Source organism: Pristis pectinata, chromosome 2 (genome assembly GCF_009764475.1).
Source record: "Pristis pectinata isolate sPriPec2 chromosome 2, sPriPec2.1.pri, whole genome shotgun sequence".
Lineage (NCBI taxonomy): Eukaryota > Metazoa > Chordata > Chondrichthyes > Rhinopristiformes > Pristidae > Pristis > Pristis pectinata.
The window spans coordinates 63,486,822-63,503,831 of NC_067406.1; the positions used below are offsets into that span (position 1 = coordinate 63,486,822).

At 38.5% G+C, this 17,010-nt stretch overlaps 1 protein-coding gene across 7 annotated transcripts in view; it reads left to right on the forward strand.

The window, feature by feature from the left end:
- fryl (furry homolog, like) overlaps window positions 1–17,010 on the forward strand; it is a 255,534-nt gene that overhangs the window by 60,875 nt on the left and 177,649 nt on the right. For all 7 annotated transcript variants that reach the window (XM_052033379.1, XM_052033380.1, XM_052033381.1 and 4 more), the window contains one exon: window positions 14,442–14,641. In XM_052033379.1, coding sequence (XP_051889339.1) covers window positions 14,442–14,641 — 200 coding nt within the window. The remainder of the gene's footprint in view (window positions 1–14,441; window positions 14,642–17,010) is intronic.

Genomic DNA, 17,010 nt, shown 5'->3' on the forward strand with positions numbered 1-17,010 from the left:
AATACTTTCATACTTAATGCTGGTACCATAACTGCTGTTGATTAATTCTTTAGAACATTTAAGAACACTTCATAACTTGACTAGCTGTATTTTTATCCAAGACAATGGGATGTTTCTTTGTGATGGTGATGTGTGTGGACAGCTTATTGATTTGATTTTCTTTATTGACCAAATGCAACTACCAGGCTATAGATAAAAGAATTTACCTTCATTTACTGGAAAACCACTACTAGTAGAATGCACACACTCCCTTTTGTTCCAACTTAGCAATTATTTATCTGGCTTAAAAGGTGAATTGAAATATTTTGAATTATTAAGCTTCAACATAATTAAAAACAGAAATCACAGAGAATATTCCAGAAATGTTGAGATACTGTCAGTATATATTCACAATAGGCAACATTTGCTCAAAATGTACAATCCAATCTCATTGTGTTCCTTGTAACATTTTCCTGATTTGCAATGCATCGCAACAATCATATTTTAATTTTAAAATTAAGGTAAGATCTATTGTCAAAAAATATAAATACTTAAATAGAATCCTTTTAATAATTAAAATGGCTGGCCAGGATCTCCCGTGGCCAGCCATTTTAATTCCACTTCCCACTCCCACATCGGCATGTCTGTCCATGGCCTCTTCTACTGCCAAGTTGAGGCTAGATGCGGATTAAAGGAACAGCACCTCATATTCCACCTTGGTAGTCTCCAACCTGACGGCATGAACATCAATTTCTCTAACTTCCGGTAACCTCTCCCCTGTCCCTTATTCCACTGGCCCCCATCACCTCTTCTCCTTCCCCTCCACCACCCTCTCGATCTGCCCATCACCCATACCTTCCTCCAGTTCCCTTCCTCACCTCTATCCCTTTATCATGGTCCACTGTTTTCTCCTATCAGATTTTACTTTCTAATTCCCTTTTAGCATTTCCACCTATCACCTCCCAGCTTCTTGAATCATTCCCACTCTCCACCTCCCGCACTTGCCCATCTTCCCCTTCTCACCTGGATTCACCTATCAGCCATTAGCTCTTATTCCACCCCCCTCCCCTCACTCTTTTATTCTGGCTATCTCCTCATTTTCAAATCCTGATGAAGAGTCTCGACCCGAAATGTCGACTGTTTATTTCCCTCCATAGATGCTGCCTGACCCGCTGAGTTCCTCTAGCATTTTGTGTGTTGCTCCAGATTTCCAGCATCTGCAGTCTTTCTTGTGTCTCCATTTAGATACTTCATGAGTTCCTTCATCTCAAATAATACTGAGGCTAGTGTATATTCAGATAATTTGCAAACATATTTCTTAAACAATGTTGAACTGAGTCAAAGGATTTATGACCCTTCTTTGGTAGTTTTCCATTATAAATCATACTTCTGAAAGGATATGGATCATAAGAGACATTGCACACTAAAAACGCATTATAGGAAACCCTATGGTACTAATGTATTTGAGTCCCGAGTCCTTCATTTAATGTTATAAATGTTGTTGTTATTTATATTCCAGAGTTTTTGAAAGAGATAGCTATAAGAGGTAGATACTCTCGTTATCGTCTTTCAAAATTCTGCCGATTCAGGAATTGTTCCTGTGGATTGGAAGATAACAAATGTGATCCTACTATTTAAGAAATAGGCAGCACAGTGACTCAGCTCCTGGAGCTGCTGCCTCGCAGATTGAACATTTACTACTTTAGTTTTAACTCTGCTTTCTCAAACATCAAGCTCTTTTTTTTCTCTTCTTTCTCTTTCTGTTCAGGGACCTTGATTGTATCATTGCCAATCCCTCTGGTGATTTTTTTTTTGGTGTTTTTTTTCCATTCATCACTTCTTAATCAGCCTTGAGTGCATTTTTCAGGGACCATGTCGGTGCATTGAACCTCCTTTTAAGCAATATATTTTTCTCTAATTTTCATGCTAATTTTATTTTCCTGGTAATTTGCTTTCAAGATTTTTGATCTTTAGTTTGCATATTTGTAATTGCCAGCACAGCAACTACGTATTTTTAAATGAATGCCAGCACAGTGAATTATGGTGTGTGTTTGGGCTTTTGATGATGCTTTCTGTAAATATAGAGCTAACTTTAAAGGATGCAAGTGTGGTAATTCTGTCAATTTAGATATTGCTGTTTTGGAAAAAGGTGGAGGTTAATTCTTGTTTTTAACCACTCTGCTTTTGCCCCTTAATTTTGTCATCTGCTTTAATGCTAACCGGAAATTTTTGGTTATGACTGTATTATTGATCCCTCTTAATCTGACTCGGCATGGTTTTGATAGAAGTACCCTCTTGTTTTAAGAAGGGACAGAATGCAAATATCAGTTGTTCTATTCTTGCCTTTAACAGTTAAGCAAGTATTTTAGGAGGCACACATCAACCTGAAAAAAATGCTCTTCTCATTGAAACAAAATTATGGCCTGGTTAAGAATAATGCAGAGAGTACAAGAGAGATAATTGCCACTGTATGACTAGTGGCCTTTTGCAAGTTTCCAGATTGGGGGTCATAGCCATTCACCGTATTTATAAATGACTTGTATAGATTGTGATACTGTTGGTGAATCTAAGATCAGGGGCATACTTTATGAATTAGAGGTAGGTACTTCAAGAATAAGCATCTCTACTAGCAACAAGTAATCCGAATTTGGAACTTCCACGTTAGTAGCACTAGGTCAATTGTTCATTTTGCAGCTGAGACTGACACATTTTTATTCACTAAAGATATAAAGAATAGATGAAATTAGGCCACAGATTTGTTAAGATCTCACTAAATGGCAAAACAGGCTTCAGAGGCCAACTGGCTTATGTTTTTCTTCTCCCATGAACTAAAAATACAAAAACCACATGTCAAAACTGAAGAGTCTTATTATTCCTTTTGTGAAATATGGAGCTATGGTTGTCAGGAATTACAGAGGGATCTTGATCAGATGGGTAAGTGGGCCGAGGAATGGCAAATGGAGTTTAATTCAGATAAGTGCGAGGTGTTGCACTTTGGGAAGACAAATGAGACTAGGACTTTCACAGTGCCCTGGGGTTGGGCCCTGGGGAGTGTTGTAGAACAGAGGCACCTGGGAGTACAAGTACATGGTTTCTTGAAAGTGGAATCACAGGTAGACAGGTGATGAAGAAGGCTTTTGGCACGCTGGCCTTCGTCAGTCGGGGCATTGAGTATAGAAGTTGGGATGTTATGTTGCAGTTGTACAAGACATTGGTGAGGCCACATTTGGAATATTGTGTTCAGGTTTGGTCACACTGCTATTAGGAAAGATGCCATTAAGCTGGAAAGGTTGCAGTGGAGGCTTACAAGGATGTTGCCAGTAGTTGAGAGGTTGAGCAAGCTGGGACCTTATTCGTTGGAGTGTCGGAGAATGAGGGGTGATATTATAGAGGTGTGTAAAATCATGAGGGGCATAGGTAGGGTGAATGCACGCGGTGTTTTTCCTAGGGTTGGGGAATCAAGAACTAGAGGACATAGGTTTAGGGTGAAAGGGGAGAGATTTAATAGGAACCTGAGGGGCAGTTTTTTCACTCAGAGGGTGGTCTGTATGTGGAATGAACTGCCAGAGGAAGTGGTTGAGGCAGGTACATGAACGACATTTAAAAGATACTTGGACAGGTACATGGATAGGAAAGATTTAGAGGGATATGGGCCAAACATGGGCAAATGTGACTAACCGATGTGCATCTTGGTCAGCATGAACAAGTTGGGCCAAAGGGCCTGTTTCCTTGCTGTAAGACTCTATGACTCTAAATATAGGCATCTTTGACAAGGGCAGCATTTATTTCCCTTTAAATAGTGGAAGCGAACTACCATCTTGAACCTCTGTATATTGGGTAAAGGTGTTCCCATAATACTTGTTCGGAACTTGATAGATTTAGACCCAGTAATATATTTCCAAAATGGCGCAGGGTGTAGCATGGAGGGAAACGTGCACTTGATAATGTTCCAGTTCTTCCAGATGAGAGGGAGTGAGAGTTTGGGAGAAGCAGTTAAAGAAGGCATGATGAGTTGCTGCAATGCATTTTGTAGATGGTACACACTTAAGTTAGAGTATCGGTGGTGGAAAGTGTAAATGTGGATGGGAAATGTGGTGCAAATTAAAGGATCATTTGTCGTGAGTATTTTTGGAGCTGCATTAATTCAAGAAAATAGAGTTGTTTGTCAACAGGGTGTCACTGATAATGATGGCATTTATTGTTCATCTCTAATTGCATTGAACTGAAGAGACAGGCAAACGTTTTCAGCCAGTCTGGCTAAAGGTAACAGATTTCCTCCTGAATGACATGTGAATCAGATGGGATTTTGCTACAGTCCAGTATTTCATGGTGACTGTTACTGAGAATAGCCTTTTAAAATTTATTTAGTTACAAGGATGCTGCCTTATGAGGAGAGGTTGAGAAGTTAGGACTTTTCTGTTTGCAGCGATGGAGGATGAGAGGTGGCTTGATAGAGGTATATAAGATTATGAGAGGCATAGACAGAGTGGATAGCCAACATCTTTTCCCCAGGGCAGTAATGGCCAATACTATTAGTCACCTGTTTAAGGCGCGTGGAGGAAAGTTCAGGGGAGATGTTAGAGGTAAGTTTTTTTTACACAGAGTGGTGGGTGCCTGGATTGCACTGCCGGGGTGGTGGTAGGGGCCGATACGATAGGGTAATTTAAGAGACTCTTAGATAGGTACGTGGATGAAAGAAAAATAGAGGGTTATGGGAGGTGAAGCAGAGAGAGGGATAGATTAAATGTGGATAAGGTTTATATAGGTTGGCACATCTTGGGCTGAAGGGCCCGTACTGTGCTGTACTGTTTACATGAACTTAAATTTTCCAGTTGCTCTGGTGGAAGTTAAACTGGTCTTTCTGTAGCAGTTGGCTATTAGTCCAGTAAATTAGCTATGTTTCCATATTGTAATATAGTTTGAGTTTCAAACAGCTCTTTACAACAAAATTGATGATATGGAAGTAAAACATCATGCACTTTAAACTGATTTGTTAATTAAGTTGTTTTGTTAGAAACAGATTTTTGAATAGCCCACTTTTGTGCTATCTTTTCTTAGATTAGGCCTTATGGATTGAAAGTGACTTGATTTCACTCAAATTCTGTGGGTTCTGAGGTGACTGATGAGGTCAATGTGGACCTGCAGACTCTGCCACAGGTAGAGCTAGAGGTTTTTGATGGGGCAGGTACATGGGTAGTTTGGGAGATAGTGTGCTTCTTCTGTTTACATTGAGCATTTGTATGCTCCTAACAAATGAATCAAGGTTCAGGCAGTACATTGGTGCAGCTAGTATAGCTGCTGCCTCATAGCACCAGAGACCTGGGTTCATTCTTGACCTTGGGTGCTGCCTGTGTGGAGTTTGCATGTTCTTCTTGTGACTGCATGGGTTTTCTCTGGGTGCTCCAGTTTCCTCTCACATCCTAAAGACGTGAGCATTGGCAGAGCATTGGCCACACTGAATTGCCCTTAGTGCCAAGGTGAGTGGTAGAATCTGTCAGAGTTCATGAGAATGTGGGGAGAATAAAAAGTGGGATTAATGTCAGATTAGTGTAGATAGGCGGTTGTTGGTTGGTGTGGACTAAAGGGCCTGTTTCCGTACTGTATCTCTGTCTGGCATTATTATGACTCTGTATTCTCAATGCCATCGTGAATGCCCCTTGTCCATTTTGAGCAGTAATGGGGCAGGGATTCTCACGTCTGTAGGGATCCTTTCATAGTAGTCTTTGAGAACATCCTTGAACCTTCTGTCCACTTGGTCTTGCTATGGTGGAGCTTGGAAAAGGAGTGACTGTTGTGGGAGCTTGAGCTGAAAGACCGCAGCACTAACTGCAGTGCTGCTGTGCCACTCAAGTATTCCAGCAAGGATACTGCTTGCTCTTGAGGTATTGTTGTTCTTCAGTTGGCACCTCTGTGAGAGAGTTGTGAGTTTTTGGAACTCTCTTTGAAGCATGGTGGAAGCAGATTCTTGGAATATTAATTTAGAATTAGATAGATTCTTGATAAGTTAGGGGGTGGAAGATTACAAGGTGTGTGGAGTACGGAATGTAGAGTTGAGTTTGCAATCAGTTCACTTGTGATGACTGATGGTAGAGAAGACTCAAGGGAGCAAGTGGCCTCCACTCGCTCTTAATTCGAACAATTGAGGCAGGGACATGAGAGATTCTGCAGAAGCTGGAATCTGGAGCAACAAGCAAAATGCTGAAGGAACTTAGCAGGTCAGGCAGCATCTATGGAGGGAAATGAACAGTTGATGTTTCGGGTCGAGACCCTTCATCGGGACTGGAAAGAAAGAGGGCAGAAGCCAGAATAAGGTCAGGAGAGGGGGAGGAGCACAGGCTGGCAGGTGATAGGTGAGTCCAGGTGAGAAAGTGGGTCTCCCTCCCCCACCCACCTTCCCCCTGCTGCCTGACCTGCTGAGTTCCTCCAGCATTTTGTGGAAGCTTTTATAACAATCTACAAGTTGCACAATTCTATTATTGTCATGCTGTCTAGCTGCATTGATGAGATTTGAACTCAAGTCTCTGAACCAGAAGGCTTCTGCCTTCTTCCTTTCCAGTCCTGATGAAGGGTCTCGGCCCGAGGCGTCGACTGTTTATTTCCCTCCATAGGTGCTGCCTGACCTGCTGAGTTCCTCCAGCATTTTGTGATTGAGGTGGGGAATTTGTCAGTAATGTCAGTGTAAAAAAATGTCAGGTTGAAAGGTTAATTCTGTTTCTTTATCTACAGATACTGCCTTACCTGCTGAGAAATAGTAGCATTTCAGTTTATATCTAAATAATGGTAGAATCCATAACGGGGGGGTGGGGGGGGGGTTTGCAATAGAGCATTTAAAAAAAATCAAATTAACATATGATTGAGAAGAATTGACCCTGATCTATGATAGACAAATCATACTTGATACATGTCTGTGTCTACTCAGTGGTACATATATTCTGCAAAGTGTTTTGAGGTCGTAGCTAGTGTCTTGGGTAAAGTGATATCGGTCACTGTGATAAGATGCCTAATAAGTCATTATGGAATAATTTGGCTCATGGGATTGGGATAATAGAATAAATTAAGGATTTGTTGAAAGACATGAAATGGATTATACAAAAAGACCATTTCAGCTAGCTGTAACTAGTGGAATACTGCAAGGATCTGAGTTTGTGACTCACCTATTGACAATCCATAGTACTATTCTAGATTTTGCATTTATAATGGAGATCAATCTGTCAGTATTCATTGTTATTACTCGGTGCTGAACTGTTGGCATAAATGTCACTGGGTTTGGGATTTCCCTACAAACGTGGAAACCCTGAACTTGCTGGCCACTCTTCACCATTGATTCTTCGTCTGCATCTAGACATTGGACTACTCACAGAGTTCAGCTGCTATTTCCCAACATTTTCACTGGGGAAATCTGCACAGCTATAAGTTGTCCAGGAGCAAGAAATTCATCCCTTTCAGCAGAGAACAACAGCTGAGGGTGGCTTGGCTAAGCACAAAGCAGTTTGCATTTTAATCAATTAAATTTGCTTTAAGATTTTTTTGAATGTCATTTAAAAAAATGCTAACAGCTTTCACAGTCATTTAAACCAGGAAGTGGCTTAACTGGATGTTAGTTCTTTCAGCTGTATGGTAGGTGGGTCTTGTTCTACTGCCACCACAGATGGCAGTGCTCCATGCAAAGCCCTTCTGCTGATAACAGCTTTGACATTTAGACTTGGGGTGACATTTACCAGCAGTTCACTGGCAGCTCCAGAAAAGGTATGTTCTTTCTTCATGTAGGCCAGCAGTGACTACAGATGGCTTGCTACTGGCAGAAAATTCTGGCCTAATATCTCTAATCAGGTTTAGGCAATAGTAAACTACTGTGTACAAAAGACTGATGAAATACTAGAATATTTCGGTTAATATAAGTTGGGCATTGTATTAGGGGTTACGTTTAGTTCCAAGATTAATTGGTGCGTAGTGTTCTTCACTGTTAAAGATTGACAGGTGTAATTCACTGAGGATTGTGCTGCAATCATCTTTTACAAAGGTGGGAATGTTACTTCTCTGTTTTGTATTCAAAATTTTCAATGAACTGCAGGAAGTGAATATCATCTTAAGCTCATGATAGAAATGAAAATTGAAGGCAAAACACTTGCGTTCATTTGAAAATCTAAGAACTGCAATCTGAAATTAAGAACTGCAAGAAATGCTGGAAGCACTCGATGCTGGGTAGTATCTGTGGGAAAATAAGACTGAGTTAATGATATAGATTCAAGACTGTCCATAAGAAATGTTTTGATGATTGTTTTTTTGAAGTGTTAATCTATAGCCCAGAATTTGTGGTAAGAAATTATGGTTAGTCTATCAGTCCTCACCAGCAGTTTTGGAGTCTGCACATGGACAATTTTACTCAACAATTAAGAACTTGCTATCAGTAATTTCCTGCATCTTCTGGCATGTGCTATTTCAGATATTTTCATGTGGAGCTTTCAGAAATAAGTGAATCATTAAAAATTTAAGGTATTAGTATTTAAACATTTTAAACATTTAAACATTATTTAAACATTTACACATTAAGGTATTTAAACATTGTTTTGCTGTCAAGAGAGTTTAAATGTGTTTTTAAACTATTAATACTGCTTAACGACTTCCTTGAGCCTAAAACACTCACTTTATATGTGTGGATTGCCATTCTCTCAGAGAAGTATTTCACAGTTCCATGGAAGTTTTTTTTAATTTGTTTATAATATATCAGCATCTGCTTAGTGTGTGATTCAGTCTTTACTTCACACTGTGGAATGTTTAAAAAAATTGTTCTTTTTACTCGCTGGTTTGTTGTTTGTGAGAATTCTTAATTTTGATTGGTTGTTCAGCTTGCTTAGTGACATCAGCATTGTTGGATGTCAGAGACAGCATTAGTGTTAGGAAAGGGAAACCTCCCCCGTGGAGTTTGCTTGTTTTTGTATGTTTTTTTTTGAGGTCAGCAGCAGTGGTGTTGCTTCACTGCTGGCTACAAAGTCTCAGTCTATATTTTTGTCACCGAAGAAAGGAATGAAATTCTAATTTGCAGGATGACACTTGAGTACTTATGATGTTCAAAGTTTAAAAAAACTAGTTTGAGAGCAAAAGACTGCAGGAACTAGGAAGAAAAGGTGTTTTGCCACATAAGCTATCGTTTAACATTCTAATTCACAAAGTACATAGCAACATATAAATCAATGATTTAAATCAATGATTTATATGTTATCGGTTTACATGCACTTAAATATTTTTAAAAGCTAACCAATCTTTTAAAGAAGAATTGTGAAGTGTTACATTTGGTTGGTAGAATGAAAAGAGGGCATAGTGCTAAAAGTGGTTAAAAAAGCAGGGAAATCTGGGTATACATGCAGCAGATTCATTCAGAAGAGAAGCTGGATACGTACCAGAAAGGAAATAAATTGGTAGGCAGAAAGACAGGAATGGATTACACAGAGCTATTACAAACTCACATGGCCAAATAGCCTCCTTCCTTCTGGAATCATTCTGTGATTGTGGGATATTGCCATAGTCTTAAACTGAACCATCCAACTTAAATTATCCAACTTAAACTATATAAATGTGCTCACTCGTGTCCTGACTGAGTAAAATTAATAAATTATCTTGTACGATTAGTTGAGGGAATTCCATGACTGCAAGCCAATTGCAGTAAAGAGATATCGATAGTCAAATAAGAGATATCAGGCTTGGAGGGAATCTTATAGATAGTGACTACGTCATGATCTTGATGTTCATATCCTTCTTTGTGGATCTTTTGATGTGATCTGCAGAACTTGTGCTCTAAAATCTACGTAGTACATGCTGTAGCCATAGTTTGCCCTTGATGTCATGGTATATATCGAATCCTATGTTAGAAGGACAAATTGTGTACTTTGTACCCTGGATGATGTATGGAAGCTGTATGGAAGATGGAGAAGCTTTGAAGTACCAGGAGTTAACTCAGATCTTGAATAGACAACCTTTTCTCTTCCCTTTTGATCAAATTTAACCCATCGTGCATCCTTGCATCTATCCTCTTTTGTTTGTAGGTCTTGTTGTATAAAAAGAAGTTATGCGTGTGTGCAATTTTGCCATTCAGTTAACAGTGCAGATTTTGGAACTTGTATTTAGAGTTAAACTAAATATAAATGGAAGGCCTTCTTTGAAAACTGAAATAGATAGTTAAGTTGAAATGGATAATGATGCTGATCACAAAGTCAGAGTTGGATCTTGCCAACTAGATATAACTTTGGATAGCTTGAAGTTTAATGATGAAAGAGTAAAATATACACAATTTCAAAGTTTTATCCCCCTGGAAAAGAATGTCCTGAGAGAAGGGACTGTGGTATAGATCTTGATTTTAAAATATTGGCAATGCAGGGTGGAAGAAGAGCATTTAAGATAGCATATTTCCTGAGAAAACATCAGAGGCTCACTGTCCATGTGGAAATAAACTAGAGAGAAATGACAAAAGAAAATTGTTAAAACTGCAGATGCTGGATATCTGAAATTGAAACCAGAAAACGTTGAAACACTCAGCAGGTCAGGGTGTATCTGTGCAAAGAGAAAGTTTTATGGGCATTTATCAAAGAAGTTCAGAAATATTGATGGGAATCTCATTTGAAAAGCTTTTTTTTTACTGTGCTTGCATTGATGCTTGGTAGATCAGTTTTCTATTACTGGACAATCTGGAAAGTTTGGAAACCTTTGTCAAGTACATGTATAGAGTTAAAAATTGCTGTCCAGAAGCAAACTATTTGCTCAGCTGAACTTGGCAGTGTTTCCACTTCACAAGAGCTTTCTCTCAGTTCTCTCGTCAGTAGGAGAGAGCTATTCTCTTGTGATGGGCTGGACCTTGAACCGTGATGGGACTAGAGTTTGAGTGAATCAAATAACTTTGGAGGTAGATAGGGCTTTAAACTAAGTAAGGGAGAGGTGAGTTACCTGGCAGAGAAAATCTATAATGGTTAAGAGAGAAGACAAGGAAGTAATAGTAATTTTTATGTCTTGATGTCTCGCACTGTACTGCTGCCACAAAACAACACTGTATATGTCACTGATATTAAACCTGATTCTGAGGTAAGGATAACCAAATTGTCTCTGGTTGAAATAGAATGTACAAACAAAAGAGTGACTTAAGCAAATAAGGTACAGATAGGAAAGTGTGATAGGCAAATAGCACAAATCAATGACTTATGGACAGGGTGAACAAATCAGCACACTGTTCATTTCATACAAACTTTCTCATGGACTTGTGGACCACAAATTATTGTATCTCACCCTTTCAGAGTTTGTGGAATCTTTGTGATTATGTATCTCCTTAAACAATTCATGAGGGTTCTTCAACTCACCGTGATATGCAGGCTCTGAACCAGCAAATATCAATCAGAATGATTAATTCAGTGCCAAATCATGTACAGAAAGTGAAATAATGTTAGGGAAAGAAAGATAACATGAGAAACAGAAAAGTAATAGAAACAGACAAGTAAAATAAGTAATTGAATGTTTTAATATTTCTATATTGAGAGTATCTATCTGATAGAATGAGACTCCACAATTTTAAAAGTTACTTTTCTATGCCAGAGATGTTATTTGGCAGTAATTAAGGGGCCTCACAGTTTATAAATTGACATAAACTGGAATGAATGTAACCTAACATATTTTAGATCTGGGATTTCTTAGGAATGAATGATCATAGCATGATAGAATTGTCAAATTCAATATGAGGGTAAGAAACTAGTGCCCTAAATATAAATAAAGGCTGTTACAAAGGAAGGAGTTGGCTAAAGTGCACATGGAAAATAAGTTAAAGGGTAAGGCAGTAGGTCAGCAGTGGCAAACATTTAAGGGGATACTTCATACATTTCAGCAGAGTAATACTACATTATGTGTGTGTATGAGAGACAGAGAAGGGTGCACCATCCATGGCTAACTAAGGAAGTTAAGGATGGTATCAAATTGAAAGAAAAGGCTATATACAATGTTGGAATGATTAGTGGTTCTGAATCATGAAAATAAATGAACTGTATACTTTGCATGTGTTTCTGTCACAAATATCTTGGGGAGGGTGTGCGGTTGGTGGAAATAAATACGACATTTTCTGGAGGAGCATAGCAATTAAGATAGTAGATTCATGATTTTAGAGTTTTAAGTGTAAATGCATCTTCCGGATGTTGCAGCCCACCTTGCACTTCAATAATGGCTAGCACAGTAGCTCATATTTATATAGTGCTTTAAAGTAGCAAATTCCCCTGATGGTTCTTCTGAGCATTATGAAACAAAATTTGGCACCAAGCTGCTTAAGGACTCAATGCAGCAGATCAAAGTGGTAGGTTTTTGAAAGTATTTTGGAGGAAGAAAGAGCAGTTTAGAGATGTAGGGTTGGTACTGGTGGATTTTCAGAGTTTGAGAGCAGAAAATCCAGAGTTTGAATCCTTGGCAACTGAAAGCTTGACTGCCCTTGGAGGAGCAGTTAAAGCTGCATATCAATAGGGGCCAGAATTGGAGGAGCACACATAGGCTGGAGGACATGATGGGCAGTGATGCTATGGAGAAATTTCATAATAGGATACAAATTTTAATTTGCTGTTGTTTAATCAGGAGTGAGGAATCCATTTGGAGGATTTCAGGTGTGTTTCTGATTAGCCTCACCTTTATTTTTACTGCTAAATGAGAGTGAATGAAATGTTATATCCTGAATAATAACTTTCAAATAAATGTATTCCCTTTGATTAACTGCTATTCCATCATATTTCGAATTAAAAACTTGTGTTGTATTGCTGAGACATTTGGTTCCTTGGGATGACTTGTCAATTTGAATACTCTTGATTCTGTACTGTAATTCTTAATGGATTGAAATGTGCTCCTATGTGTTTTTTAAACTGGAATAACATGCACTGCTCAGTATTATCAGAAATGTTATTAGCAATTGCGAGAAAGTGCAGGACATGGCATTGGTTGTATAAGTTTTATAGGTATGTACTTATAACTTGTGCTAGACCAAGAAAATGGTGCCTGAGTAGTGTCAAACAGTCATATAATGGGTTCAGCTGAAATATTCTTGATGTTCTGCAGTATTAGCTGGTGATATCCGAAATAGCAAGTGAGAGAAGTGCAGATAAGGTCAGGAAAAAAATGATGGAGGGAGGAGAAATTCATAAGCAAGTCTCCTCACTATATTGTAGGTTTTAATTGGCCTGATTTGTGATTTCAGGATTCCAGGTTTGTTCCTGTGACTACTTTATTACCTGTATGGAAATTGTTCTCTTAATTTCCTCTTTCTCCTGCCTTCTGTCTGATTTTGCTTGAAACTTTGTCCTTGTAATACTAATTCTTGCATGAATTTGTCTTTCTTTTCTAATTCCTTTGACATTCTTGTTCTTGTTATCCTTTTTGCATAGTCCTTGCATTATTGAAAAAATTCTGCCATCTCTTCCTCCAACACCACCTTCTGATGTTCCAAACCTTTCTACTATGTCTCTTTTCTACTGAAGGAAATTCTATTCCCTAATGCACCTAGAAGTGCCACATATGATATTAATGATAGAAGTGCTGTAAAATATTATCTCTTTCATTAGTTATCTGGTTCCCTCCTCATCTTAGATGATCTCTCACAAATTATCCTTACTGGTATGATCTTGACTACATTTCTATTCTACAATTTTTAGGATTAAATTAATATAGGTCCATCCTGTGTGACCTATATCAATTTGAGCAGTTAATATGTACCCTTTTTGCACAAAATTCTGTTTGCCAAATATATTGTGGATGTTAAGAGTAATTCATACTTGTTTCCTCAATTAGATATTCTCCATGCTGATCACCTGCTTCCTTTTCACTTCTTCCCAAGTTTGATACTAAATTTTAAAAAAAGCTTCTGAATTTGTTTCCAAAATGGGGACTATATACAAAGCTATTATATTCTGCTCTTTTTTTCTGCCCACTAAAGCTAATTCTGGATATGTTGAACCTTGATGGTCCTCTCTGATCACAATCTGTGCTCACTTTCTCAAATTGTCACTGAGATCACTTTTCACTTCTTGGTCATTTCCTGTTGTGCTACTGTCTCCCCGTCATGACTGTGAAATCCAAATCAAGGATATTTCCTCCTCTAGACAAAGATCCACAAACTCTTTTCTTCCACCCTTGCCAAGTCCCTTTGTGCCTCAACAAAAGGTTTTTAGATCATCATGTTGTCTTCATTCTAACTTCAAATTCCCTCAGACCCTGGTCTAATTATGTGGCCCTACTTCCTGCAGTGTCACTCATTGGGTTGGCCGTGAGGACTCTTATCCCCAGCTTTCTGTGAAGTAGGAAATCCAAGATTTTTAAGAATGATGCAGAAATTTAAATTTGTTGTTCAAACTGGTGTAGCCTTCTATTGTCTATTTTATGAAACTTGCAATACTGCTTCACTCACTCTTTGCTAGCTAATTATCAAAAATAATTTTTTTCCTTGTGTTTTCATGCAGCTTCAGCACCTGTTAGCACTGTAACCAGGCGCCGCATTTCTCCAGGTAGTAATCCCTGCTGGGTGAAGAAGGGTGTCATCATGTCAAACATCACGGTTGACCCGGATATCAAACCTGGAGAGTATGTTATTAAGAGCCTGTTTGCAGAATTTACAGTTCAGGCTGAAAAAAAGATTGAAGTTGTGATGGCTGAACCACTGGTAAGTCATATTTTAATAAAAATATTTAGAAGAGGGGTTTTCTTAACTTTTTTAATTACTGTATTTGTTGAGCAAGAAGCCAGTACTTCTCCAAACAAGATTAATTATTGGAATAACATTCTGAGATTTCCATTAATGCTACTTTATATTCAGTTTTGTGCATGTGTTTGGGAATAGCTTCAAAGAGTAGGTTGATTCTATTTATTTGTTTCCATCTTTCCTAACCCAAGGCAAGAGAACCCTGCTTCTCAAAACAAAAACACCTCCAAGCTCCTCATTCTTCCCCTCTTGCTGTTCTCAAAAGCTGGGTTACTGAGCATCATTTCAGGCAACTTTTCAGTTACCTTTCTTAACTATTCTTCAAAGGCTGGCTTACTGTTTCCTCCTCAAGTGCATTGCCTATAAATGCACTATTGTTTATGAAGCTGCATAGACAACAACTTAATAGTGTGGCTCTCTTACGCAGTTGGAGATAAATTGCTTGAACCATTTAAATGAATACTAACTTAGTACTAGGTTTGATGAAGTGATTTGGTTGATTTATGCAGTAGCAACTGCTTGTTGGTTAGATTTTGCTTCATGCTTGAAACAGGATTATGCCTGATATAAATTTAGTCATTAGTACTTTTCCTTAAAAGTCGGCATGATTACCTCAACAGCAGATATATGAATTTTCATACTTCCCTCCACAGCTTCGCCCCACCAAACCAGAATCTGTCTTTGAAGCAATGACACATTGAACATTAAATTATATGTATTGATCCTGGGAAAGAAGAACATTAGATGGAAAATAATATGGAAAAACAGTCAAAAGATTGGGCCGAATGGCCTCCTGTGTCATAGTAATAAGTAATATTCATTTTAAGTGAAGGGCTAATATTACAATGATGAAGATGCATCATGTATTTATTTGTGTAACAGGATTTGTTTCAGCATCTGCGTTAGTTGAAAACTAGACATAGCATAAAGCCTGTTTGAAAAATATGTGAAGACGTACCTTGTATGTATGATATTAGCAATTCTGAGTATGTATCTGTGCTGACTTCATGACTCTGTGACTTGGATACAATCCGGTAAGAAATTCATTGAACTGAAATTCTGGTCATAATCAGTGAATGCATCTTAAAATCCATTATTGCTCCAACTCAGATATATGAATTTTCACATTTCCCTCCAAAGCCTCCCCCCACCAAACCAGAATCTGTCTTTGAAGCAATGACATATGGAACACTAAATTAATATGTTTTGATCCTGCGAAAGAAGAACCTTTAATCAGAACTGAGCACTCAGATGCTGGTTTTGTGGGGGGAAGCTTTGGAGGGAAATATGAAAACTCATATATCTGTTGTTGAGGTAATCATACTGACTTTTAAGGAAAAGCACAATTGACTAAATTTATATCAGGCATAATCCTGTTTCAAGCATGAATCAAAATCTAACGAAGCCTCAAATGGTGTTCACTTACCCAAGTTCTTGTACCAACAGCCCCTGTCAATTAGGACTTGCATTTAATATTAAGGTGCTCTATTGCATCCTCATACTTTTCCGTATGCTGCAACCAGCATCTGAGTGCTCAGTTCTGATAAAAGGTCATTGGCCTGAAATGCCAGCTGTTTTTCTCTCTCTCTGCAGACAAGTATTTCTTTTTTTTACATAAAATACTACAGATGTTGAAACTCTTACTTTAGTATAACCAGTGTAGAGTATTTTATAACCTGAAAGGCTTGCTATGGAGTTATATTCTGCCTACTGAAGATAAGACCACCTAGTGACATGTACTTTATTTCAGAAAACTAGAGAGGAGTGGTTCTCTGTTTGCCTTTGGAGTAGCTACATTTACTTTGGAATAAAAGCTCTGGAAATACTCAGCAAGTCAGGCAGCATCTCAGTGATCCCTCATCAGAACTGGAAACATGAGAAAATAAGTGGGTTTTAAGTTGCAGAGAAAGAGAAAGTGGAGGAAACAATGGGACTATCTGATGGAGTGACGACCAAGGTGCCTTTGAGTCATAGGATCCTAGAGCACGGAGATGGGCCCTTCAACCCACTAAGTCTCTGCTGACCATCAGCACCCATTTACTATTATTCTTTATTAATCCTATTTTGTTTTCCACACATTTCCATTAACTTTTCCCAGATCCTACCACTCACCTACATACTAAGATCAATTGGCCACTGATAATTGCTTCATCAGTCCAAATCTTTTTGGGATGTGGAGGAAACTTGGAGCACCTGGAGGAAACCCATGCAGTCACAGGGAAAATATGCAAACTTTCCACAGACTACCGGAGGTCAGGATTGAACTCCATTGCTATGGCTGTGAAGCAGCAGCTCTACTAGCTATGCCGCTGTGGTGTATACTGTGATGT